The sequence below is a fragment of the Dryobates pubescens genome, chromosome 2 (genome assembly GCF_014839835.1).
Source record: "Dryobates pubescens isolate bDryPub1 chromosome 2, bDryPub1.pri, whole genome shotgun sequence".
Classification (NCBI taxonomy): Eukaryota; Metazoa; Chordata; class Aves; order Piciformes; family Picidae; genus Dryobates; species Dryobates pubescens.
This window is the reverse complement of record NC_071613.1, coordinates 34,983,301-35,009,686: the sequence shown is the minus strand read 5'-3', so window position 1 is coordinate 35,009,686 and position 26,386 is coordinate 34,983,301. Positions and strand designations below refer to the sequence as shown.

The following is a 26,386-nucleotide window of genomic DNA, read 5'->3' as shown; positions in this document are numbered from 1 at the left end:
TCTTTTTTTCATGACACAATGTCCTTGAAATGCTACAGAAAAAATGGCATAGTTTTATCTGGTCTATCTGCACTAGGACACCCCCAAGTTTGTGCCTTCATCCTAGTTTGTGCCTTCCTGAATAGGGTTATGAAGGCCTCCAGTATATTCAGCATTTAAGGTTTTCAAATGTGTGCTTTGAACTAAGGTTAGAAAGGTTTGCATTTGTTACTGTTTAACAGCAGGGAGCTACTTCTGTACAGCTACTAAATTTGAATGCAACTTGAACAAGACTGAATACTATGTATAACTTAAATATCCACAGAGATTTGGCAGATCTAAGATAATCAATAAAGTGATCAACAATGTATATTTAATAGTAAGCCATGACATAAGTATTTTTTCCCAAACTCCAAAACAGTAAAAACAAGAGACTCAAATTCTGGACCTCTTCTACACAGCTGAAAACACAGAAATACAGTAGACAAGAAGAAAGCTTTAAGCTTCCCTGCAGCTTGTCTGATGAATTAAAACCATTCTTTTTTTTTCCTCCCCTAAAACTAATGTTATATATAATAGATTTTGGTTATAATTCTGAAAAGTATGAACAGCTTCTAAGTTTTTTATGCCCTAAAATTCAATGCAGTTTTATGAAGAAGAAGTATCTCACATAATGAAAAATCCAAATAAGCAGAAATAAAATTAAATAAATGCAAAGATAAGTGAGAGATATGGAAAATAAATCCTTTCAGTATCAAAGATAAATAGTTTGTATTGGACACCTGTTTACAGGGCTTTTCAAGAAGTGAGATACACATTTAAAATCCCTACTTAGCCTTTGCTCCTCTACTGCTGTTTTTCCCTATTAACATAACATTAATTTTGAAAAGGACAACAGAAAAGAAAAGGTAAATGGGTGAGGAGGAAGAAAGAAAAAAAAAAATCCTAAGAAAAATCTCTTCTTGGATAAGCTTCACAATGAAACATTGCAACATTTCACTGAGAAAGATGTGATGAGTATTTCACTAACTCAAGTGGACATATGTGGCAATGCAGTGTGAGCAATCTGGCAGTGCAAGCCTAGAGCCTGACATGGTGGTAGGCCATGCTCAGCATAAGTGCAGAGCCAGCTAGCAGTGTACCAAACAGTGCTGTGCCTGCAGCATGTAACTAAACCAAGGCACTGGTAGCTAGAAACACAGCAAGTTATCTTGGGACAACAGGACATGCACCTGCATCAACAAAGCTCGCGTGTCATCAGTAGTTGGACTAATAATCTATAATAGTGTGATGTGTGGTCACTCATAGGGAACCAATCAGTCCATGCCAACAAGGCACTCCGAGTTTATATTAGTTGTAGAAGTTCCCTTGCTACACACTTCTGCCTTTCCTATCCCTTCTTCTTCCATGCTATACTTTACTGTGCTATACTCGCACCCTAGGCCTGTGCCATAGGCCTGCAATACTGGAACAATAAAGGGTCGATACTCGATCATATTGGTCAGCTGTATTGATTCCAATCTCCGTCGTCCGATACACATACTAGTCAAATACGGTTGTATGTTTACACAGAGGAAAAATGGTTTGATAGCTATCTTTTTAAAGAAGACTTAAATTTCCTATCCTAGACACAGGTTTCACAAATGCAGGTTATTTATGAAAAGACATGATCTGCAGTGGCAAGCTTCCTATCACACAGGAAGTATTATTGAGAACAAGCCGTGTTAGGACACCAAAAGTCACAGCTAATATGCAAGAAAAAACTAACTGATGAGCCCTGAGTTTACTGTATTAGTAAAGTATTTTGAAATTAAAGGAATAAGAATTATCCAAACAAGAATAGTCCACAAGTCATTTATTCTCAAACATCTTGCTGTGGGTTAGTTGCTTGGGCGGAGTTGGATTGGTTGATGGGTTGGACGCGATGATCTTGAAGGTCTCTTCCAACCTGGTTTATTCTATGTATTCTATATGTATTCTATGTATCTTTTTCACTTCAGGCAGGGCTTGGACTCTTGGCTAAGCCTCAGCCAAAAACAAGTTCTAGCATCAGGATTAGGCCTAAGAGAAAGACAACAACTGCTTCCACGGCAGCGGAGCTGCAAAGCAGCTGCTGCAGAGAGGCACAGGCTGCAAAAACATTTCTCACCTAACTTTCTCACCTTGGCAGTGGCTGCAGACTTTAGCCTAAGGCTCAGCTAAGGCCATGTGTATGGTTACAGTGGAGCTTTAAAGAGAAATAATGCATCACGTTCATGTGACATTGAGGCTGGCCAAAGAAAGCTTGGGCTGTCAAACAATTGTCCCTGACAGACCTCTCTTTCATCAGGCCTGAGTATCTGAGGCAAAAGCTTTGCCTGTTTTTAAATAGATATTTGCCATATTTCTATGGGTATGGATTACTACAAAATTTAAAAGCAGGGTCTTTTGCCTAGACTTGTCAAAATGCATATGTTTTGGGGTGGTTTTTTTGGCAAGTTTTACTGAAACTGTCACTTCTTGTACAGGCTAAATGCATCCTACAGCCCATACCTTCTACACTTCATCAATCTCTGTGTATGATTGCTCTTTGTTATATGCTTCTTAACTCATCCCATGTACCTATTCCTTTACTGGTTTGATGCTTTTACCATCACCATGCAATTCAGGCTTAGAAGGATGAAACCCTGATGAATCACCAGATGTTAAAATGCTAACAGTTTCAAGTAGAACACTGGAGCTGAAGAACAGCAGTAACATCATATTTATAAGTAAGCCAAAAGTTTCCTGCTCAAAACAGAGGAAATTGTTACTTTAAAAATGTCTCTCCAATTTAAACAAAACAAAAAGATGTGCATTTTCCTCTTTCCCACCAAGGACTGAGCAGATTCTCAGTGTAGAACCTCTGAGATCCATAATCAGAGGTCTCTCTAACGGTATTCTAATTCTCTGAAGAATCTGCGCTTTTCTGCACAAAATGTTTTGTCAGAGAAACACTGGCCCAAGCTTCATTTGTGAGCCACAGCCCCTTAGCACCCAGAAATGTTAATGGACAACTGTATCCTCAAATATTACTCATCACACATATTAGCATCATTGTGCTATGAGTACATCTTTTCATTATAGAAGTTTGGGGTGCAGGAGAATGAACAATCAAAAGAACTTAAGCTTTTCTAGCAGATAAAAAGAAAGAAAATCATCAGGTATCTGCTCTTCAAAAATTAAAGATTATACATTGTTAAGGCAAAAATATGTAAAAAAGAGGAATTTCAGCCTCTTTCAAATTCAAAATTTGCTTTCAGTTCAGGTGCAACATTCAGCTGTCCCAACCGTAACAGCCTCATGCCAACAAAGGAACAGGTTTAACATTGCTGTGCTTCTCACCTGGAGGTCAGAAATAACCTGGTGTTGAAATAATGCATCACAGACAGACACATTCCACATACCTATCCGGCCACCAAACTTCCTCAAACAACATGCACTGAATGCCCTAGAAGCACAACTAAAGCCTCACTAATTAAGATGCCTACAGCAAAAAAGGTGGAAAAGGTCAAGAAAACAAGCCCTCAAACTGAGCAAGAAGGGGATAATTTAGCCTTTGTTTGAATGTTATCTGATTACTGGGAGAGTACACTTTGATTATGTGTGAAAGTAATAATCTAAAGGTAGCTCATGGGATTTTATCTTTCAACTTTTTAGTTCTTCTTAGTTCTTAAAATAAGTTGGTTGTCTGGATATCTACTGCTTTACAATATACAAAGCCATAAAGAATACTTGAATAACACAGATCTAGAATCTCGGCAGTTGCTCAAAGTGCTATACAAAGCAGAGGCAACTGTTGTGTATAATTAACTGGATATAGACCATGTAATATCTTATTAAAATTCAAGTCTGTAAAATTCCTTATCTGCTTTAAATTTCTTGAGCTAAAACAGGGAGATTTAAAACTGCTCTAATTAGTAAATAGTTCAACCTGCCAGACAGTCTTTTTTTCTTCGGTTTCACCAGCTTCAGACATCAGCCCTCACAGTACATATTTATGCAGTCTTTTGAAAGCATTGTTTACATAAAAAAAGAACTTTTGGCTATAGCCATTTTTATTACTTAGGGCTACTAAACACAAAGCTTTCATCACTGGGTCATGAGCTATACACCATGAAAGGTCTGGGAGTATGCTAGGAGAAGGGGCAAGTATCACCACCAGCTATCTGACACTGACCCAAAAGAGGGGATATGGAATCTTGCTCAGTACTTAAGATCTTAGGAAGATCAAATAATTTCTTACAGACTACCACTCAAGAAACATATTGATATATTCAGAGGATATTTAAGATGCTAAACCATATCAAACTGATACTACTGCAAGACAAACTGTAAAATGCCAAAAATAATACTCAGTGAGATAGAATACATGCATGCTAGTGACTAATTAAAGTACAGCCAAGGTCTTCATGAAGGGCAGTATATACAGATTCTTTAATCCCCGAGAACTATTAAAATTACTTGCAAAAATAAATGAAATTAACTTGAAGAGAAATATGAGTTGCTACAGTTTGCAAGGTGTTTAAGGTGCATGGATGATATAAAAGGAAACATTAAAAGGACACTAATAAGTGTCCTTATATATCTGATGGGACACAGAAAAATACTGAATAATTCCTAACTCACGTATCATTACTCAAGAATCATGAAATCTGAAACTGGATAACTTGCAGTAGTTAAAAGGCAAAAGAAAAACTTTTATCTGTTGCCCCCAGTCCAGCTGCAATTACCTTTTCCTTTTATTTAGCCACTACTCTACCATTACCTGCTATTTGTACAGAGCCATCTTCACCCAGAAGAATGTTGCCAGCCTTCAAATCTCTAGAATGTACAAAAAACAGTTACTTTATGCATGAAAGTATGTGTGTGCTTATTTTATGTAAATAACTTTTTTAAATTGGATACTAATTAGCTTCACTAGGTAGCATTTTAAAATTTAAAAGACAGAAAAAATAACTGAAGAATAAAATGTAACTGATTTAGAGTAAAACAAGACTGCAAAACTCAAACTGTCTCCAACTCTCTCTCTCCTGTATAAAAAGCTCCAAATTTATCTTCAGTATATATACTTATCTCTATCCAGTTAACAAACCATTCATGCATGTAAAGAAGAAACCTTTCTGGTTGGTTGTTTAATAGAAATGAACATCACATTCTTAAAATGAATCTTTCATACAGGATACATCATAAACATTAAGAATTTAAGCAAATCAATCTTTAAAAAATTTAGTAAAAATAATTAACACATTGCTACAGAAAGGGAACACAACCTCTTTCCTTACACATAAAAAAAGAACACATTGAAACAACAGAACAAAATCCCTCAAGAATTTTGGACACATATCCAACCTGCAAATACCACCTAATATAGCATGCCCTGAACTACTACAGCTTTCACTTAAAACTGACATGGGATAAAGAATACACAGTGCTCTCTTGAACAAGGCTTCTGTGGTACTGGACAATTTACAAATTAAATGTTACAGAAGAGGACAAAACTCAGATGGAACAAATAGATCTTTGTCTTTTTATATTTTTTAAGGTCCCTTAAGAACAGCCAAGGGGAATCCCTGAATCCGACCTCAAAGGGTCTGCTTATGCTTAAAAGCTAATGAATGTTTCTTCCACAACAATATCAGCTTAACAGATGACTATGAATAAGGTTTGAAGAAGATCTTTGGCATTCCAGACCAGAAGACAAGAAAATAGTTCTTTATTTTTCCATTTACCTCCATTTTTCCTCTGCAAAAGGAAGAAACAGTTCTTGATTTACACCAGAGGCAGTTCATTTATGAGACATAAAAAGTACACATTAAGAACAATTCATGTTGTATATCTGCATTACCTTCATTCTCAGAGTTCTGTCTGCAGCCAGTCTGGGTTTTGTTTAAAAGATTCCCTTATAAAAGCCTAACACTTGAATCAGAGACCCCGTTGTAGTCCCCTTCCTTAAAAGGCAAATTCAACTCAGTAAAATTAGGCAGGTCAGAGTACAGCACTTACAACATCCACACAATGAAAGCAACCTGTGGATTGCTACAGCAGTTTGGTATAGACCACCCTGGGGGACCTGCACAATTTAGACTAAGAAGTCAGTAGAGAGAGAAAATACAGAATAAAACAAACAGTATGTGCATGTACACCAAGATGTAGTTCCATAATATTGATCCTAGCTTCCTATGTGGTGACAGGTCTGTAGAGCTTGAGACAGATATTGCCGTTTACCAGGAAAAAACAAATTTCATGTTTACACAGCAGTACTGGAGTGCCCAAGATCATAGGTTTACTGTGCACACAATAACCAAATTACAGCCCACATCTACCTTCAAATTAGATATAAACTACCTTTAAATTAGATATCTGAAGTTCTAGCATGCACAAGAGACCACAGCTCTAGCATACCTAGTGCAGCACAGCCCTATCCTAATTGGTAAGAGACAGACAACATAAAAGCCCAAGCAAGTACAAGGTGTTAGCAACAAACAGCAGTCAAGATTACAGCACCCTTCCCAGCATTATCATTTGGTTGGTACTGATTGGATTGACAGTATGTTAAAGAGGCAATACATTTTGCTCAGCAAGCACTTGCAGCTGACCTATATCAACAAACACTATACAACTTTGAGAATGCTTTTCTCAGTGTCTGTGTACTCTTACCTGTGAATTTGGCCATTCCTGTGAAGATAGTCTAAGCCCTCCAAAACTTCTTTAAGAATAGTTGCTATTATGGGTTCTTCAAGGACACCGTTTTTGTGCTCTCCTCTGTTGACAATATACTTTATTATATCAAGCATTGAACCTATGTCATGGGAAAGAAAAAAAGCATACATACGGGAATTTCATATCAGAACAGAGTAACATACAAGGATCCATTAGAAAGCTCTGGTAACAGCTTGCTGAGATACCATTTATTAAAAATTCAGGAGTGCCACACATTTAAACAGGCAGCTGCAAGACTGGAAGGAGATACAAACAAATGATAACCACACCCCTAGTGACATCCAGGTTGACACTGAACTTCAGTTATTATAAATTTCAAGGAAACCAATAGCGACATTTTATTTTTATCCAGGCATTTTTCAATAAAATCACAGTAAATTCTGTCATTAATCACTGGTTTCTCTCAGAATTTATGGTTGCTTCTGCATGAACTAAACAATTCAAGCAAATGTGATGGAACAAGTGTTATTTTATGAGCATATACAATCCTTGCTTTCTAGTATGATGGTGCAGTACTCTGCTGCTATCAAGACTAATCTTGATTAGTATCATGTAGCAACCAGGACCACCACCTTTTATGTTGACTTGCTGGAACATGTCCAGAGAAGGGCAACAAAGTGCGTAAGGGGTTTGGAACACAAGCCCTATGAGGAGAGACTGAGGGAGCTGGGGTTGCTTAGCCTGGAGAAGAGGAGGCTCAGGGGAGACCTTATTGCTCTCTACAACTACCTGAAGGGAGGTTGTAGACAGGCAGAGGTTGGTCTCTTCTCCCAGGCAACCAGCACCAGAACAAGAGGACACAGTCTCAAGCTGTGCCAGGGGAGATTTAGGCTGGAGGTTCGGAAGAAGCTCTATACAGAGAGAGCGATTGCCCATTGGAATGGGCTGCCCAGGGAGGTGGTGGAGTCACCATCATTGGAGGTGTTTAGGAGACTTGATAGGGTGCTTGGTTGCGTGGTTTAGTTGATTAGATGGGTTGGATAATAGTTGGACACGATGACCTTGAAGGTCTCTTCCAACCTGGTTTATTCTATTCTATTCTATTTTGGAGTCGTGCTTTTCTAAGCTAAAAGTACCTTCAAGTCATACCTTTTTCCCTCTTCCAGAACTAACTACCCAGTAACAATCATCATAAACCAACACATATATAATGTCTGTCCTAGGAATAATCCTCCTTGAATAAGGAATGAAAAGCACTCATTATGAAATCAGAAATACATGCTTTTTTACAAAAATTGAGTGAATTCTAGAGAAAGTTAAAAAAAAAAGGCCACGCTAACAGTAGTGACCTCATTCTCATCAGTTTCTCCCACACAGCCTTAACAGAGAATTTAATATGTTGATTCAGATTACAAAATTACAGTAGTTAGATCTACAGAAGTTATCTCAGTAATTCTCAGCCTATGCTATGAATATAAATACACAAACATGCACACAAGCTTGTACATTCTTGCTGTAACACAACTAGTCTCAAGGTTCATCCTATGTAGTCTCTCTCCTCCCCTTCTTAAGCTGGTCTAGGTCAACTAACTCAAAGAAGATACATTAAAAAAAATAATCAATTTCCTTGCTGGTAAACAAGTAAAAACAGTAACTTACCCCCACTTAATAGTTTCATAACCAGCCAAAGTTCATCCTTCACCACAAAAGATGTGTAATAGGTCACCACATTGGGGTGATTGCATTGACTCATTGCTTGAATTTCTTTCTGTAAGAAATACAAAGCCCAGCGTAACACAGTTCTGATTGTACAGAGACATGAAATGAAATACGATAATGTAATTGAAGTATGCACAGAATATGCATCTAGGCACCAAACATTCCAGTTTAACTATAGATCTGCATGCAAGACAAAACATTATTGCAAGGAATACGAGGAAGGTTTGGCCAAGAGATACAGGCAGAACTGCATCAATTTTCTTCTGAGAGCAGCAATGAAATTACTGTTAAATTCCCAAATTCAGAGTAGGCAATGAAGAGTGAGCAGAGTCCAAGAGCTGGTGTGGGTACAAGCTAGACAACAAAACACAAGATCAAAACCTACAGGCCTTCCTGTTCAAAAGAGATATCAAATGAGTAGAATAGGAGCAGGTGAGAAAGGAAACTGTTGGACAAAGGACACAGCACCACTGGCTCAGCTACTGTGAGATGGACAGGTGGACACCAGAACCACACAATCAAACAGAAGTGCAAGAGGAAAAAGCAATGTTAAAGACCAAAAGTCAGAGAAAAGAATTGACTAGAGTAGCACACAGTTGCCAACATACGCACAACTTGGCACTACCATGTAACCTCATCTATGACACACCACAGCTGTACACATTAAGAATGACTGCCTTGCATCTGTTCTTTCAAGTAGAGTACTTTTTCTATTCACTTTTTCACATGGTTGTTCTGTAACACCTTTCCAGCAGTGCTCATTATCCTGACACTCCTTTACATAGGAGTGTTTATGCCTCCTTTTGGCTCCTTTGTACTGGACAGTGTGGCCTCACACCAACTTAAGCTCCCAAAATCTCACTTCTCCATCTCTGGACACACAAACTTGATCCATCTCTGGTGCCAGAAAACACACTCCTAGAGGTTGAATTGGTCAGTGAGCCAGTCCAGCTAAAGAATAAACTTCCACCTTCTGTTCACCCCTGAAAAGCAACTGCTTTCAGGTGGACACATTACAAGCTCAGAACAGGTACTACACACTTCCATTAAAGCTGCCACAGATGCCATTTTCAACTTTTAACCTCAATTCAGCAAGTGTTTGAAAGTGTTTTGTTGTTGTTACTTGCAATGCATTTGAGATCACAGCCTCCTTCTAATAAAAAGTTAACTACATTTATTGAAAACTGTGATTTAATCTCATGATACCTGTTGGTTACTATTAAGTCAGGCTGCATTGTGACAAACATCATAACTAGTCCTGTTGTCTAAAGTCCTCTTCCCTTATCAACTTCTGAGCCCTGAACTACAGTAGAATGAACAGCTGAATACTTGTGAAATAAGCTTGAATAACAGTAATTTATAAAATAGCCTTTTATTATTTATTTATTTATTTATTTCCCCTGGGAGACATTAGGTGGAAAAGAGAAGTTATTTCCCTTTCCCAGAAGGCATGTCATTTTAAACACATTTCAAATTACCTCCCCAGTTTCTTAATTCGGTTATCCATACCAAATCTTAACTGTAACTTTCCAACTCTTCATAACTATTTTATTTCTTGTATTGTTTTACGCTAGTACCATAAAGATAGCTCAGAAGTCTACCTGCCACTATTGGGGAAAAAAACCCCAACACCTCAGCTATTTTAGTCACACATTAATAATGCAGAAATGTAACTAAATGACTGTGGTAAGCTTCACTATCTTTAACCTAAAAGTGCTTTGAAAATTTTGCCTGTCTGCATCAACTTATTGGCCAGAATTTAGCTATCATCGTAACCACAGCCAAAGGCACTTTGTATCTCAGCTTCGGTGGCTTTGTTTCCAGAGACAGTCTTTGAAATAAAATAAACAAACAGAAAGCACCCCACAGGAGAGAAGAGATTAAATTTTAGTCAGGAAAGTATTAATTTCAGACTTGCAGTGCTGGAGAGCCCATGTTACACACAGAATGGTAAAATCCTCTACAGATTTCAGTTATTTGGTTGAAGCCAGTGATACACTAAGGTGAGAGAAAAGCGTTTGCTTACAATACACTGTCAGAGGACAAGCTTGCAGCAGGACATCCAGGAGAATGTCCTGAAGCCCTCTTCACATTCATGTCCCTTTAGACACTGAACTGCACCAAAGCTGTAGGAACACTTTAAAGTCTCTCTCCACCGCTTCTCCCTCCCTTGTGGCTAATGCAGGCATTTGTGCACTGCATCAGTAAATACATCCAGGTTAAAAGGTGACTTCTTTCCACCATATTATTCCTGATCCAGTTTCACTGAGCAGCTACACAAAAATGTGTGCCGGCCCTAAGGGCAAATGGGTGACGTAGTTAATAAGCAACTGCAAGACAGCTTCTTCCAGTGCTCAGCTGTAGGGCCAGGTCCAGCACACAGTGACCTGGCAAGTGCCACAGCTCTATGGGTACATCCCCAGGGCCTCCTCCACAGACACTGAGGTATGGCTGTTTGACACCCAGGGTTCAGCATAACATGCAAGGGGCTCATCCAGACAGTCTGTCTCAAAGGGCTATCCAGAGCAGAAATGCAAACAGTTTAGAAAAATCTATTCAGTCAAAGCTGCCATTGCTTTGTAGTGTTGAGCTTGGTGTTTGTTTTTAAAAAATGGAGGTAATGGGATGGGAAAAGATACCCCATTAGGACACCACTAAGGACAGGAACATTTTCCTTGGCTCATGGAGTTGAGTTACATTTAGCTTACAATAGTGAGAACATAGGACATTGAAGGAAACGGAGTATTGAATTTCAGGCGTTTGCCAGTTTGTGTAACCTTAGTATTATTTAAGCTCCCTCCCACACTGCCTTTCTATTTTAACTAAAACTGGCCCAAATCCTAATTGTGTTTACATGGGCACCAAGCTTGCTGCATCTTCCACTTCCCTAAAGGCCACACAGCTGATAATTTGTGAAGTGTGCCTTTGCACACCATTCCTGAGCACTTAGATTTTACAAAACAGCATGTTCAGAGAGCAGAGTTTTAGAACATCCCTGTGCCAATGTAAACTGCTTGGTCAGAAAAGTAAGTGACCAAAAACTGAGCAAACTCAAAAACAGTGTTAAAAAAAAACAATAAAACAAACAAAAGAGCAATGTAAGTATTATCAACTGAAATTAAAATGTTAGTACAATTGCAACAAGAATTTCGAAGGTCAGTGATGGCCTTTGCCAGAATAAGTTCTCTAATTTTGCAAACAAAAATCTGAAATCTATTAAAACTATTAGAAAAAGTGCACTTCCCCTCACATAAAAAAAGACAAAAAAGTCTGTGTATCCATGCACATGTGTGCATGCACATATAAAAGGTATCATGCATTGCCTCTTTATTTTTTTTCCTCCCAGTCAGGAACTCAGAAAACCAGAGTTTATGTTCAGATTGAAACAGATCCACAAATAAACACAAAATCTGAACACAGAAAAGCAGAAACTGACGTATGTTAAAAAATAAAAAAGATGGTACGGACAGTTATCTTCATATTAAAAGAAAGCAATATGGGACAAAAAATTCAAGACCTATTGCCTGATTTGGCAGACAATGAAGACATATCAGCAGTTAAAAATACTCAGGCACTTGCTAAGACAACTTTGTATAAGCTGGTAATTAATTGCAGTCATTTCTCCAGACCACCTAAATACTTCTTGCAGATTTTTGGCAGTTTTGTCTGGTTTTATTTTTTTGTAACATTTTAATTCTTGACTTCCAATTAGTTCAAATTCTAATAAAAAAATAATTTTAAAAATATTACATTTTGACCATTATGTATTGCAATAATTAGTATTTCTGGTTTTACAGAAATGTTCTTTATGGATGCTATGTTACTACATCATGCACAGCATTTCACCTTGGGCTGTTCTCTTTCTTAACACAGTCCAGAATTTATTTATTGAGTTTTTAACCTGACATAAGTCTCACTACCTCAGAGGTAGTTTCCACTACAGCAAACCTCCTTTAAAAACCACAACCATGTCCCATAGAAGTAGTTACATAAACTGAAGGCAAATGCTATCAACACCAGGGGAAGAGCATTATGGGTCCTCCACTGTAAAAAAGCCATTTTATCTGAAAAAAACTGGATGGACCATACCCTCTGTATCAAATTCAAGATATCTTTTGCACTGGCAATTCCCTGCTGAGGAGATCATTTCCTTCAGAGGCAGGAATTTCTGCATTAGAAAAAGCCCACAGTCTCTAGGCAGTAGTATAACCTGTGGAACAGAAGAGAGTGTTCTCACTTTTAGAATGGTTTTGTGTCCTTCAACTCTTGTTATGCTGCCTATACATAAATATGCATTAGTCTTACAAGCACCTGACTAGGAGCATTAGAAAGCAACAAGCTTTTTTTTTAGCAGTGCTTTGCAACTCTGTCTGGAATGAAATAACCAGTGCAGAGGCAAAACTCTCACTGTCCCTTTAACAAAGGGCCTCTTACAGGTCCCTTCTTCCTCTGGTTATTAACCCAAACAAACAGCATTCCTCAACTGGCTTGCTAAGGCCTATTGGATAAATGCGTGTTATTAGCTTTACCAAGAGCTTCCTTGTAGAGATAGCAGTGTAACCATTTGTTCTTTTCCCATCAAAAATTATCATTGCAAAACCATCCAATAACTAGCTTTCTGTCATGTTTTGATGCTTCAGACATTTTAAGGAGATGCACTAAATTCTACCTATTTTTAATCAGTGTTTAATCAAAGGAAAATGTATCTTTCCTCCATATTAAGTAAAGGCAGACACCCAAACAATAATCTCTTGAAAATCAAGTCACTAGAAAGCAAGTGATAAGGTTCTTCCCACAGTTCCCAACAGCTGATTATCTCAAGATTCAAACTGTCACTTCTTGGTTTTGTAGCATTAGAAAACATACATTAGTTAAATATATTTTTAGGGGAACCAAATCCTTCTTTCAGATTATTTTCAAATCCTTTTCTCACTATTATCCTGCATAAAATTCAACTCTCACTCTTGGGCCAATCAAAAATAAAAATAGAAGGCAGTCTCCATGTCATGTGTTCCCCTCTGATTTACTTACAAGTAATTCATCCATACTGGTTTGGCATTTTTCTAGGTTGATCCTCTTTATTGCTACGCGTTCTTGCCTGGGTTTGCACAGCGCTGCCTGGACAACTGCTGTAGCACCACTACCTACAAAACGGCAGAAAAGGAACATAGTCTTAATATAAAAGGAGTTTAAACCAGTGACCAACACAAGAACCCCACACTGATGAAGAACTTAAAATCTGCTGTTTACCCTTTTTTAGTGCTTTTCCTACATGCATACCTTTCCACTAGTAGCAGGACAGCTTGCAACATTTCTCACACAGAGAAAAACCCCAACATTTCTATTCTGTACTCCACAAAAAATTCCCAAGTGGACAACTTAAAATGATGTGCTTATTTATCAAGTCACACCCACCACCTCAATGCATTTCATAGTTTGGGAAACATTACACTTTTGGTTTTGGACACGTCAGTTTTAATTAAGAGCATGACTTGCACTGTTAACGCAAGGGGTGACGAATGTGTGCTTTATCAAATCTTATTTCTTTCTGTTCTTTCAGGTTAGTTCCTGTTGAACCAGGTTTTCATTCCCACTATGTGATTAACAGAAAAACAGCAAGACAATATACATGCCAAATCTACAGTTTCATCTGTGTTCCTGCTCATTCTTCCTGATTAGGGTAACATCTTACAAACAGCATGCCAATTCATGTAAAGAGCACGGAAGGCCAAAGTACTGCATCAAAAATAAGAGGATGTACATTGCTGAATGGCCCATCAAAGCAAGCCAGCCATGCTTACTTGACATGCAAATCACATGTAGTCATACAACTACACTGACAGCAAGGCACGGAACAATTTTTGGGAAAAGCATTAGAATAATTTTTGTTTAGTATGCTTTATTTGTGAATGGCAGGAGTATAATTAAGGTCTTCTTGCCTCTTAATGGCTTTGCCCCAGTCAGTATTGCCTCACTAAATTAAAGAAATGATTGCAAGCAATATTCGAGAAGAGCTTTGTACATCTTGCAGCCACATCAAACACAGCAACGTGTGCTTCCTCAGAGCAGTTACACTGTGCTCATTCATGCAAAAATCTAAAATCCCCCAATGAGTAGCTTCTACCTTTAATTCTAAATATTTTAATATTAAATTATGGATTTCTGCTAAGTTATGAATTCAGCAATGAGTTATATTGGCTTGTTCATACACCATGTCCTATTTATGCTCAGTAATTGACATGTCCTTGATGAATAAAAATTGCGAACAAAAAGCCTTTTGTTGTCAAGCTCTACAAACGTGGATTCAGTTACCAGCCGACTTAAGAACAATTGAGAGCTTTTCCCTCTGTACATCTGAAAACAGCCTCAACAATACCTCATGACTGGAAGTTATTGTCTGTGTTTTAACTGCTAAGTGCTTAGCTATTTTCATGCATTGTTTGTTCACATGACGTTTTCAGTCAAATCACAAAGCTTTTTAACTTAATGTGTGAATTTCATTACAAAATTCTGAGCTCATCTTCCAAAAAAAAAAAAAAAAGGCTCAGGAGTCATGCTTTTGCAGGATGCGGTCACAGACAAATATTGACATGTCCTGTTCTGTCTGCTTACAGAACAAAGCCCTTAAAAAATCCAGCAATGGAAGTAATAAAAGAGTTTACAGTTTTTAAAAATTAAGTAAGGCATTCCAAGGAAGGAACCACAAAGCCGGCTCAGGTAAGACTCATTTACATCACTTCAATGAAGTTGATTCGGTAGACACCGAGACACAAACCGTCTCGTTACTTTGGCTATACAACTGCATGCAGGGAGAAGAATCCAAATTTTTTTCTCTAAGGATACAAGATACAAAACCAAGATTTTCCTTGATGTATCTTTTTCACCTGTGTCAGTACTTGTAGGATACAACCAGATCTTCACTTTCAAAATAGATCTGTATACAAAGGCCACATGAAGAACAAACAGGAAAAAAAAATAAAACACAGAAAAATTATTCAGCCTGCACTGAGATAAAAACTTGCCTGCTTTAAAGAATTGAATCATGGAATCATTTTGGTTGGAAAGATCTTCAAGATCATTGCATCCAAACATCAACCTAGCACTGCCAAGTCCATCACTAAACCATGTTCCTAAGCACCTTATCTACATGTCTTTTAAATACCTCCAGGGATGGTGACTCCATCCCTTCCATGGGCAGCCTGTTGCAATGCCTGACAACCCCTTCTTGTGAAGACACTTTTCCTAATATCCAATCTAAACATGCCCTGGTGCAACTTGGTGTCTTTTCCTCTTGTCACAGAATCACAGAATGGTAGGGGCTGGAAGGGACCTCTAGATATCATCCAGTCTACCCCCTTGCTAATGCCTAGATCAGATTGCACAGGAACACATCCAGATGGGGTTTTTAAGCCTCCAGAGAAGGAGATTTCACCACCTCTTTAGGCAGCTTATTCCACTTTCTGTCACCCTCAAAACAAAGAAGTTTTTCCTTATGTTTAGGTGGAATAGGTGTCCTACTGCTGTTACTTTGGAGAAAAGACCAACACCCACTTCACTACAACCTCCTTTCAAATAGGGGAAACCTTACCACTCTATTGCTGAGTGTCCTCTTCTCCAGGCTAAACAACCCCAATTCCCTCAGCCACTTCTCACAGAATTTGTTCTCTAAATCCTTCACCAGCTTCACTGTTCTTTGGACAAGCTCCAGCACCTCAATATCCTTATTGTAGAGAGGGGCCCAAAACTGAACACAGTATTCAAGGTGCCACCCCACCAGTACCAAGTACAGGGACATGATCATTTCCCTTCTCCTGCTGGCCACATCATTTCTGACACAAGCCAGCATGCAGCTGGCCTCCTTGGCCACCTGTGCACACTGCTGGCTCATACTTGCTCAAATTTAAGTAAAATGACAGTGACACTTCAAAACATTTTGGAAAATTAGCTTATGAAAAAAAATCCTGTCATATCCCTGACTCTATCCCATAATATCACTCACTTAAATTCTGTGAGATCTCAAGCCAAAGACTAGATGCTTACTACTACTTAAAAACCCTTGACTGCAAAATTATTCCCAAGCTATCCTTATGCATAAATAAGTTCTTCTTTTGCCTACTGAAAGAGGGTGAGATGCACGATTTTAGGACATAGACTAGAGTCTGAACAATATTTATATGAAAAGCCTTCCAGTGCACTTCCCCATGTTTTCATCTGAGATAGAGATGATTTGCAGTGGGATATTCTTCACCACAAGAATATCATGCAATGACAATGCAAAAAGATTTCTGTTTAGCATAAAGCAAATCTGCTTGGTCTCTTATTGCTGCTGCCTCTTAAATACTCTATGCAGTACAGTATTTTGATAGTAAAGGCAATCTGTGCCACTGACCTTCTCAGTGAGACCTACATATAAAACTCATTTGAAAACATAGTTTCAGTTACTGAACTAGGGCTGAGGCATTTAGTGGCTATATACCTCCTTCCTCTTAAAAGATGTTCCACTCTCCTCATCTGCCTCATAAGGTAAACAACCAGGGATAAAGACAATGAAAATCTGCAGCTTTTCCATCTGGTCAGAAGACATTTTGTGTCAATAAAGCCATGCCCTTCTATAGTCTACTGAACAAGTAATGTGAAGTGTTCCAGAGGAGCAGCTGTTAAAAACATGAATATATAAATCATTCATTATTATATAGTGGAACAAAATTGTCACAGACAACCATTTAGCATAACAACTTATGGTCACTGAAAGTGATTACATAGAATAGATTGCAGTCAACCATTCCTTGTCAGAAGTCATGACTTTTTCAGGTATGCTGAGCCTTATGAGTCCTTCCAAAACCCTCAGAGCAGAGAACATACTAACTACAACACAAACAAAGCATCAGACCAGTTTTAGCATCCAGTATCTACTTAGAAAACTGATCTAGCATAATGAAAGCTTCCCTTCAATAAACCACACAGTCTTTCCATCCAGATCTCTACTGCAAGAGGGAAAAAAACCAAAGGATTACCAGCAGTCGGACTCAAAACATCAGCCTTGTAAGAATGACAAGGTTTTTCCACTACTATAAAAGTCATTTTTCTGCTACAGACAAGTTCAGTTTCCCAGTTTCAGAAGTCAGTAGTGAAATAATGACATTTTTGTCCACATCATGATGTCTGATGCTCCCATATCACAATAGCAGTGAGTATGAGCAAAAAAAACCATGGACCTATCTTGACAGACTGGCATTTCAACCCTGGAAAACTTAAAATAAGGGAAGGTACATTAAAAAAACACACGTTCCTGACCTTTTTCAAAATAAGGTATCGACAAAGGAATTGGTCTTTTGGTTAAGATAAGATGCTAAAGAAGCTGAGGTTCAACTTTTATAAGTGTATCAGAAGCAGCAACCACAATGCTTTTCTGTTTGCCTTTGAATAGGGAGCTGTACACACTCCAAACACACCCTGGAACGTCACACTGAAAGAAAGTGTATGTCTGAAAGGAAAGTGAAGAGATACCAAACAACCAGGCAGCTTAACACACATTCTCATCCCATGACCAAAATGATCTTTTAACTAAGTGATCCATGGCCTTAAGTCCTCTTAAATGCCAGATCTGGAGCTCACAGTGAGCCTGGTGTGTTTCCAGATCTGGTGTAAGAGCATCTTCCCATTCATGAGCAATCCACACCAAGGAAATGTCAGCACAACAGCAGGTAAGGAAAACCTAAACCAAAGCTGTCCACTTCCAGCATGTGTTATGTTCTCACTAAAATTGTCATTTAAAATAGATGAGTCATCTAAATAAAGAAACGGAAAGGGAATTGCAGCAACTCAAATTAGACTGTACAGGCAAACTTTGTATTATAAACACTACTCAAAACTCAATTTATTTTGCTCTGCTCTACATCTTAAATATATTCATGAGAAGTATTATTTTAAAATGAAAAAAAAAAAAAAAAAGGTGTACATAGAAAAAATCCACAATCACCACTATTTCAGTATTTGCAATCACCAGAACTGGAATTTGCCAGGTGGTGTCAGGATAAGACTGGTGTGACTGGTACTCCCTGCTCCCGACTATTGGTAATATGGTTAGCATAATCAACATGATTTTATAAGGCAGTCATTCATTGTGACTGAGCGGGTCAAATATTCTATCAGGCCCTGAGAATGTGAGAATGTCCTGTGAACCAAGTAAACAAATGAAACAGATTTCTTCTTCCCGTCCCTTCTGGCCTCAAGATTCCTTCCTTATTGGTCTTGCAGGTCCCAGGTACTGAATTAACCCAGTGGTAGTGATGACCTCACCACAGAATAGGGAAGCATAACTGTCCATAAAAATCAAGCAGTTAAAAACTCTGAGTGGGGAACTTGAACTAGAGCTGCTGCTGGTCAGAGAGACCTGTGACCCCAGTGACCAAGGGTCAGGACAGTCTCCACTGTCTTCTGTTTCCTCCAAGGACTAAGCCATTAACTCATGTGCTTTCATATTACTTTAGAGTTTAGATTCTGATTGCTACACTGAAACAGTAAACAATGTACTAAGAATTGACCCAATCTGCCATTAACTCATGTGCTTTCATATTACTTTAGAGTTTAGATTCTGATTGCTACACTGAAACAGTAAACAATGTACTAAGAATTGACCCAATCTGCAGGGGGTCCAAGTGATTAGAAATAGTAAGTTGTATTAGAAATACTACATTAGTTGGGTGATTAGAAATCCAAAGTTAAGTTATGATCTAAGCAATTAGAAATCCTAAATTAAGTTGTATTCTGATTGTAAAATTTTGTGTCATTCTAATCACAAGTTCTGTGCTGTATTAATCTTGATATCTTTCTTTTTTAAATAAAGCTTTAATTGTAACTACATTTTAATGCCATCAACATTTTGTCAAGGATCCCTTTTAGATCTCTTTCAGAGCCTGTCCTGTTAGTGTCAGATGACAACTGGTGAGCTTGATTAACAGATTCTTGGGAGAAAATAGATGTTATTCTTCAGTGAAGAATTTCTCTCTCACATACCACAAAGTTATCTCACTCACATTAGCTAAAAATGAAGGGTATAGGGACAAACACATAGTGAGAAATTGATAAATACGGCTGAACCTAAACAAACAAGTTAACAAAAAGCTAAAACCATTCATTTTGGACCCCAAAGCACACTGAATCTCTCATAAAATATGTTACTTTAAAACTACAGTATATCGATTTGGGCATCAAATGTGAAATGCAAGAAAAGTATCTCTGTTCCAGTTTGCAGAACTTATTTTCCTCACAAATCCTGTGGTCTGGTTGGAGTATTCTAACATCCTTTTATATACATAACGCACTTTGTCCCTTCACTATCACTTTTCCCAAAGATTGTGATTCTAAAGTAATGTAAAGTACTGCATTGTAAAAGCTTAATGAACTAACCAGTATGAATCCAAACTTAGCTGTAAAAAGCCAAGTTCAGCATGTAAAGGTAACCTGCACATTCACCAAACATATGGTCTAGAAGATGTGTGCCATTGAATAATGAGTACCATTCTTTTCTTTGGGCATGATGAAAAATAACTGAATTTAAAAATCCATCTGAGCTCAGCAGCTAGGGGGAAAAAAAGGGAAGATCTACTACATCAGGTTGTCATTAGCTTAGATTAGGTAAAAGAATATGTTAGCAGGAGCATGAATCATCTCTAAAGGTTTTCTGAAAGGCTTCTTGAGAAGGTCAAAACAAAGAACTGAGCCACAGGTAATAATGGCACATGTGTAAGAGGTATTATTATGTTACACTAGCTCACAAGACAAAAAGGGGAAGAAAAGCTCTGAAGCACCAGAGACTTTCTCTGGTTAACATTAGTCAAAACTAATGCTGTATTGTAAATTTGTAATTAGATCTGCATTAGCTTCCTACAGAACAAAAGAGAAACCAACTTCACTCACACTAGAAGTTTGTTTGGGAAGAACAAACACAAAAAGATGCAGCCAAAGAACTTGCAGCAAGCTTTTTCAACCCACACTTTGGCTGCTCTTGCAGCATGGTTGGCAGCACAGCTGCCCTGCACACTGGACTAGAATGCTGCAGGCAGGAGTCAGCCCCTGTTGTAGTCACATTGGGGTCATTTGTGTGATAAGGAGAAAGGTGGATGTACTGTACTTCATGTGAATGAATACAACAAATTCCTACTTACCCTGCATTTTCCCAACAAAAGGATTGAAAAAGAGTTGAAGCAAAGGACATGACATCATTTAAGAATTTATTACAAACACTAAAATGGGTTTTGTCTGCCATGTTATTATCCATTCAGCCTCACAATGTAGGTCAGATTTTCAGGTAAAAATGTGAACTTCTTTATGCAGAATTTTATTTTTTTTACAGTTGTACTCATAACTTGCACTCAAATTCACAGAAGCAAAAACCATACAAAAGAACAGCTGTCTAACGCAAAGACAGTTTCTTCTTGTTTTAGCGTGTTGTGGTTACGTGAAGGACTACATCAATAACTTAACAGGTCTCAATTGTTGTTGGGTTTGGTTGGTTGTTTTTTAAATTTATACTTTTTCTCTTCATTCATACAATGCTACACAGGGCAAAAACAACAATCTGAAATACACGTAAGAGGTCTTGACACTTTCTGTTTGATAAAACTAGGTGCATTGCGTTCACATTTTTGGAGAACACTGAATTTGTTCTTACCAGGTAAATCTAAAAATATATTTTACACAATTCTGATTCCTTTGTTTTGTTTTAATTTTGTTACAGTCACAGACATCACACTATCTGTTATCAAAAAGAAAAAGCAAAATCTCCACAGCTTTTGTAGAAGAGGGGGTTTCTATAAGAAATGTGATAGATCTTCCTCTCCCTAATTAGGCCTGCAGAAAGGAGGGGCATTTCACTTTTCTCAAGTACCTTTTCTTCTGCACTCACTGAAAAGCTGCTAAAATAGACTTACTTATTGTTCAGCCAGCTGTACAACAAAGAACTTTCCGTAACAAATCTCAATTTAAACCAAATACACTTGTCTAAAACAGAAGGGAAAGCTGACATTATTCTCCCCTTATAAATAGTGTATCCAAATTTGTTGTTTCAAGGATGTAGAGTTTTACCATAAAGTGAACAGTCGTAAGAGTTTCACAGGAAAACCTTAACAGTAATACTTCAAGTATTAAAGCGACCAACAAAGCAGCTTAGAAATGCATGTATCAGGACACAGTTCTTACTCAAGGGCCAAGTGTCTAAACAGATACAAGAGAAATCAAAAATGTCAAGAGAGTGGAAAAAAACCTAAAAAAAATCCCAAAACCAAAACACACACACACACACCCAAAAAAAAAAAACAGAAATAACCAACAGAAGATCAAGTAACTGAAGTTAGACAAATTCAGTTAAGGGCACAAACCTGCACTTACTACTATCTGGTTGCTGTACATTTGTATTTTCATTTGGAGCAAACAGCAGTTTAATAGTGAGTACCCTCTCCTTGATCTTCCTCACAGACCTTTAGTTTGCTTTGAAGAGTGGCTCTTGCACGTGCAAAATTAACTCCTTCTGGAGGAACCATAATAAGAGGTTTTGCTCCAGCAGAAACATGCTCTAAACCCTGGAAGATGTAACAGTTCAGAGAAGTCCTTGGGTATTGTCAAAAAACAAGGGGCAGCTAGGATGTTTGGTCCAAGACATAAGTGTGTATCTTGTTTGAAGTAAAACTCCAAACCCAAATACATTATAGGGACCTCAACCTTAACTGAACCACTCCCATTTCACCAAAAACTTACAGACATAGATACAGCTAAGATACTAAAGAAATTTGAATGTGGAACCAATTTGTAATACACAAATAATGTCCAAATCTGCCTGTTAGCACTTCTGCCAGAATTGCTTCCAAAATTTAAGCCCCATCCCAGCATTCTTCTACTGTTTCACACAAAGACAACACCAAAAATTTCTTCAAACCATGGAATTACAATAGAATTATTAAGGTTGAAAGTGTCCTCTAGAGATGATCTAGTCCAATTCTCCTGCTTATAGTTAATTTGTATCCATTGCCTCCTGTCCTGTCTGAGGGCACTCCTGAAAAGAATCCAAGTCTCTTTTCTTCACTCTCTCCCATTATGTACAAGTTCCCCTTGAGTCTTCTTTTCTCCAGACCGCATAGTCAAACAAAAGATGCTCCAGTCCCTTAATCATCTCTTTGGCCACAGACATGCTTAAATTTTGCAGGCACACAGTTGAAGTACAAAGCTGAGAAGTGTTACTGTTAAGATTTTCCTGTGAAACTCTTATGTTGCCTGTTCACTCCACAGTAAAACTCCAGATCCTTGAAACAACTTATTTGGATACACAATTTACAATGGAAGAATGATGTCAGTTTTTCACTGTTAAGAGAGAATCCCTGAACAAGTTTAGTTTGTCCAAGCTGAGACATGTCCAGCAGGGCTGAAGTTTCTATTGCTTCCAATCTCCTTACCTGCCTGTCCAAACCTCATTCAGCTCTGTTTTCAGAACAATACAAAGAAAATCCCTGCAGTAACATCCTCTGAATCATGTATTTGGAAGAAACAGCTACTTTGGGCTACAACTATCTAGAGAACAAAGATTTAGAAGGACTAAAGAAGGGGGCAGGGGGGCAGAAATTACCTTTTTGTATTAAGGTAAAAAAGTTAACTGAGCACTTAATTTGCACTGGCATCCTATCAAATCAAGTATCAGTTCACATCACTGCCTCAGAAATAAAGCTTTTCTTTCAAAGGTCACGGATTATTTTTCAAAGTTCTCTTTCCAGCACTCTTCTCATACAGAACCAGTTCTTCCTAATAAAATGCAAAATAAAACCACAACTCCTTATCATATGTTCTACTACAATCTTTATTCTATTATGCCCCCCCTAAGATAAACAGCAAGGTCTAATTGTTAGTTAAAATATTTTCAGAAAAGATACATGTACTGTGATAATTTCATTCTCTTTGTTGTTTTATCAATACAGGAACCATTATTCAATATGCATACAAATCTTGATACCTGGAAGGCAAAGCTCACAGCAGAAACATCCCTGCATAACTACATGAGAACTTGGTATCTGGTACTCACTGTGGGTCCGGAAATTACCTTATGAGGTTATTACCTGAACTCTGCAGAATACTGCCTAACTCCACCTTATACGAGCTATGCTGTACTACATTTCCTGCCTAGAAAAAAAAGCTGTTAAAAGAGAACTACTGTTCCTTTCTGAAGTGGTATTACAAACAAATGCTGGTGTTGATTTAGCTGGTATATTTTCTTGTTTCTCATTTAGTTTGAAAGTAAATACTTGTAACAATTCTAATACCATGAATGCAGTATTTTCCAAGTCTTCTGGATATTACCACATAGTACATCATTCTCTTCCGAGAATGAAGAACAGCAATCTAACAAAACAAAGGCAGTATTGCTACTGAGCTGTCATGAAGATCTCTAATTAATACCACAGTGCTGAGCTACAAAGCATCTTTAGCTAGTTTACCCCAACAGAACATGTCTGCTAGAAGTCCATCATGGCCACATAGTGCAAGAAAAAAATACCTATTTCTCATCCTGCTTCTCACTAAACAATGGAAGAGTCAGAGCAAGGAAAATGCTATCATATCATTAAATTTTCATCAGGTGATGCTAATCTAATTCTAATGAAGTTCCTATTATAGTCAAGTGGCTCAGAGGCTGGAAGCACAAGACACTAACAGGAATAAATTACAAGTTTAAATTCAGTCCCTGTAATAAAATGTCCTCAGAGCAAAGTGGCGAGAAGAGAAAAGCAACTTCTTAGCTGAATTCTGATCCTTCTGAATCTAAATCTCTTTCCTCTCAGAAGACTAAAGCAATAGCTCAAGCTTATGATCTTGATCATATTCTATGAACACGTGACAACATTCATAGATGAGGGCCTAGCAACTGATGTCATTTACCTGGACCTGAGCAAAGCCTTTGATGCTGTCCCGCACCACATCCTGGTCTCCAAACTGGTGAAAGATGGGTTTGATGGATGGACCACTAGATGGATAAAGAACTAGCTTGATGGCTGCACCCAAAGAGTGGCTGTCAATGGGTCCATGTCCCAGTGGAGGCCAGTGACAAACAGAGCCCCTCAGGGATCAGTCCTGGGACCAGTCTTGTTCAACATCTTTGTCAGTGACATGGACAGTGGCATTGAGCGCACCCTCAGCAAGTTTGCTGATGACACCAAGCTGTGTGGTGTAGCAGACACGCTGGAGGGAAGGGATGCCATTCAGAGGGACCTTGACAGGCTGGAGAGGTGGGCACAAGCCAACCTCATGAGGTTCAACAAGACCAAGTGCAGGGTCCTGCATCCCAGGCACAAATACAGGCTGGGCAGTGACTGGCTGGAAAGCAGTCCGGAGGAGAGAGACTTGGGGGTGCTGGTGGACAGGAAGCTCAACATGAGCTCTCAATGTGCACTTGCAGCCCAGAAGGCAAATCAGATCCTGGGCTGCATCAAGAGAAGTGTGGCCAGCAGGTCAAGAGAGATGATTCTCCCCCTCTGCTCAGCTCTGGTGAGACCCCACCTGGAGTACTGCGTCCAGTTCTGGAGCCCCTATTACAAGAGGGATAGGGACGTGCTGGAACATGTCCAGAGAAGGGCCATGAGGATGATCAGAGGGCTGGAGCACCTCTCCTATGAGGACAGACTGAAGGAGTTGGGGCTGTTCAGTCTGGAGAAAAGAAGGCTCCGAGGTGACCTAATTGTGGCCTTCCAGTATCTGATGGGGGCCTACAAGACCAATGGCATCCTGGCCTGCATCAAGAACAGTGTGGCCAGCAGGAGCAGGGAGCTCATTGTGCCCCTGTACACTGCACTGGTTAGGCTGCACCTCAAGTACTGTGTCCAGCTCTGGGCCCCTCAGTTTAGGAAGGATGTTGACTTGCTGGAACAAGTCCAGAGAAGGGCAACAAAGTTGGTGAGGGGTTTGGAACACAAGCCCTATGAGGAAAGACTGAGGGAGCTGGGATTGCTTAGCCTGGAGAAAAGGAGACTCAGGGGTGACCTTATTGCTCTCTACAACTACCTGAAGGGGGGTTGTAGTGAGGCAGAGGTTGGTCTCTTCTCCCAGGCAGCCAGTACCAGGACAAGAGGACACAGTCTCAGGCTGCGAGAGGGGAGGTTTAGATTGGATGTTAGGAAGAAGTTCTATACAGAGAGAGTGATTGCCCATTGGAATGGGCTGCCTGGGGAGGTGGTGGAGTCGCCATCATTGAAGGTGTTCAGGAGGAGACTTGATGGGGTGCTTGGTGCCATGGGTTAGTTGATTAGGTGGTGTTGGATTGGTTGATGGGTTGGACACGATGATCTTGAAGGTCTCTTCCAACCTGGGGTATTCTATGTAAGAATGATGGGGAGGGACTTTTTAGGGTGTCAGGGCGTGATAGGTCTAGGGGGAATGGAATGAAGCTGGAGGTGGGGAGATTCAGGCTGGACATGAGGAGGAAGTTCTTCACCTTGAGAGTGGTGAAGACCTGGAATGGGCTGTCCAGGGAGATGGTTGAGGCCCCATCCCTGGAGGTGTTTAAGACCAGGCTGGATGAGGCTCTGGCCAGCCTGATCTAGTGTAAGGTGTCCCTGCCCATGGCAGGGGGGTTGGCACTAGATGATCCTTGTGGTCCCTTCCAACCCTGACTGATTCTATGATTCTATGATATTACTCTTACAGGACACAAACCATAATCAACAAGTAAATACAGAACATTGTTCTGTTCGGGTAAATTAATTATTTTTGTACCACTACCCTGAAGCAAGTATACTTGGCACATAATTTGCTCACATCTATAATAATTATTTGTTCCTATTAAGAAAATTCCCAGACATTCAACATTGATCTTGACCTTCAAAACATTTAAGCTGACACTACTTCTGAAAGCATGAAACAGAAAAAAGCTTCCAATTTTCAGCCTGCTTCCACTCCTCATTTCTCTTTACGTGTGATGGCATACCTCAGCTTAAAAGCTATGTAACATAATCATTATATCAGCCTTATAGGA

General features: G+C 38.9%; 1 protein-coding gene across 1 annotated transcript in view; it reads right to left on the bottom strand.

Moving 5' to 3' along the window:
• The window catches only part of STK39 (serine/threonine kinase 39), a 105,417-nt gene that overhangs the window by 70,535 nt on the left and 8,496 nt on the right, over nucleotides 1-26,386 (bottom strand). The window contains exons 2-5 of the mRNA XM_054174849.1: nucleotides 13,411-13,523; nucleotides 8,320-8,428; nucleotides 6,658-6,799; nucleotides 4,766-4,821 (exon numbers count right to left, since the gene is read on the bottom strand). Coding sequence (XP_054030824.1) covers nucleotides 4,766-4,821; nucleotides 6,658-6,799; nucleotides 8,320-8,428; nucleotides 13,411-13,523 — 420 coding nt within the window. The remainder of the gene's footprint in view (nucleotides 1-4,765; nucleotides 4,822-6,657; nucleotides 6,800-8,319; nucleotides 8,429-13,410; nucleotides 13,524-26,386) is intronic.